The 1,098-nt window shown below is 54.7% G+C and overlaps 1 protein-coding gene across 1 annotated transcript; it reads right to left on the bottom strand.

Moving 5' to 3' along the window:
* Nucleotides 1–312: 312 nt before the first annotated feature.
* Nucleotides 313–804, bottom strand: LOC108770613 (uncharacterized). The gene has a single exon (XM_018522295.1). The coding sequence runs from the start codon at nucleotides 802–804 to the stop codon at nucleotides 313–315; it is 492 nt and encodes a 163-aa protein (XP_018377797.1).
* Nucleotides 805–1,098: the final 294 nt, after the last annotated feature.

The raw sequence follows: 1,098 nt of genomic DNA, 5'->3' as shown, positions 1-1,098 counted from the left end.
GCTGTGTATTCCGCACTGGCACTGTAGGCGTCGGTGAGAACGGTGGGCACTGAGCGATTTGTCGCTGATCCGGCGGGCTTATATCCCCCGTCGGGCGGATCTTAAGCGCGAGCCTGAGTTTATCGCGCCAGCCCCCTGGGGATGCGGCCGCGGTACCAGCGATTCGCGCGTCGTACCAGTAATTCGCGCGTCGCGAGCACTTGCGAGAAACTTCGCGGGTGTGCTCGCGCGCGCTTCATGTAGTACGGCGGGTCCGCGTTTGTCTGGCGCTCGGTGGCTGCCACATGGCCCCCTGGGTAGTGGCGGAGCCATCTAGTTCTGTGTGAACCGTACCGTTGGTTTTGCATGTTTTCCGGACCTTGTAATGATCGGCGTTGGTTTTTGGCTCTTGGTTTCCGTGTCCGTTGTTTCCTCCAGGGTGTAGGCTGGCTTGAGTCGGTCTATGGAGACGCGTACTGATTTTCCTTTGATCCTCAGTTTGTATGTTTTCTCGTCCCGTTGGAGGACTTCGTAAGGCCCATCGTACGGCGCCTGTAGAGCTCTCGAAGGTGCGTCGCGCCTTAAAAAAACCTTGGGTGTTTTTGTTAAGTCCTTAAAGATGAAGGTTGCTTCTTCTCCGTGTCTGCGCAGTCTTGGTTGCAAATGTTCCATAGCCTTCTTTAGTGTTTTTAGGTAATCGTGTTCCTCTTGGTTTCGGCGGCTTGTGGTTGTCAGGAACTGTCCTGGTAACCTAATGGTTTCTCCCAGGACTAGCTCCGCGGAGGTAGCCTGTAAGTCTTCCCTGGTTGCGGCTCGGATTCCCATTAGGACTACTGGGAGGACTTCTGTCCATCGCTCTGTGTCGTGACTCTTGATGGCCGTCTTTATTTGCCTGTGGAGGCGCTCTACTATACCGTTAGCCTGCGGATGGTAGGCTGTTGTTCTCCAGTGTGTGGCCCCGATTAGTCGTGTCAGTCCTTTTTAGGTCAGCCTCGAATTGACGGCCTTGGTCCGTTGTTATTCTTAGTGGGACGCCAAACCGTGCTATCCACGTGCTGAATAGCTGCTTTGTTATTGTTTCAGCTGTTATGCCGGGTACCGGTATTGCCTCGGGCCAAC

The sequence above is a fragment of the Trachymyrmex cornetzi genome, unplaced genomic scaffold (assembly GCF_001594075.2).
Source record: "Trachymyrmex cornetzi isolate Tcor2-1 unplaced genomic scaffold, Tcor1.1 scaffold100, whole genome shotgun sequence".
Classification (NCBI taxonomy): domain Eukaryota; kingdom Metazoa; phylum Arthropoda; class Insecta; order Hymenoptera; family Formicidae; genus Trachymyrmex; species Trachymyrmex cornetzi.
This window is presented reverse-complemented; position numbering and strand designations above follow the sequence as displayed.

Coding starts and splice junctions, on each gene's coding strand:
- LOC108770613 (XM_018522295.1), bottom strand. CDS start 804: ATGGGAATCCGAGCCGCAACCAGGGAAGACTTACAGGCTACCTCCGCG.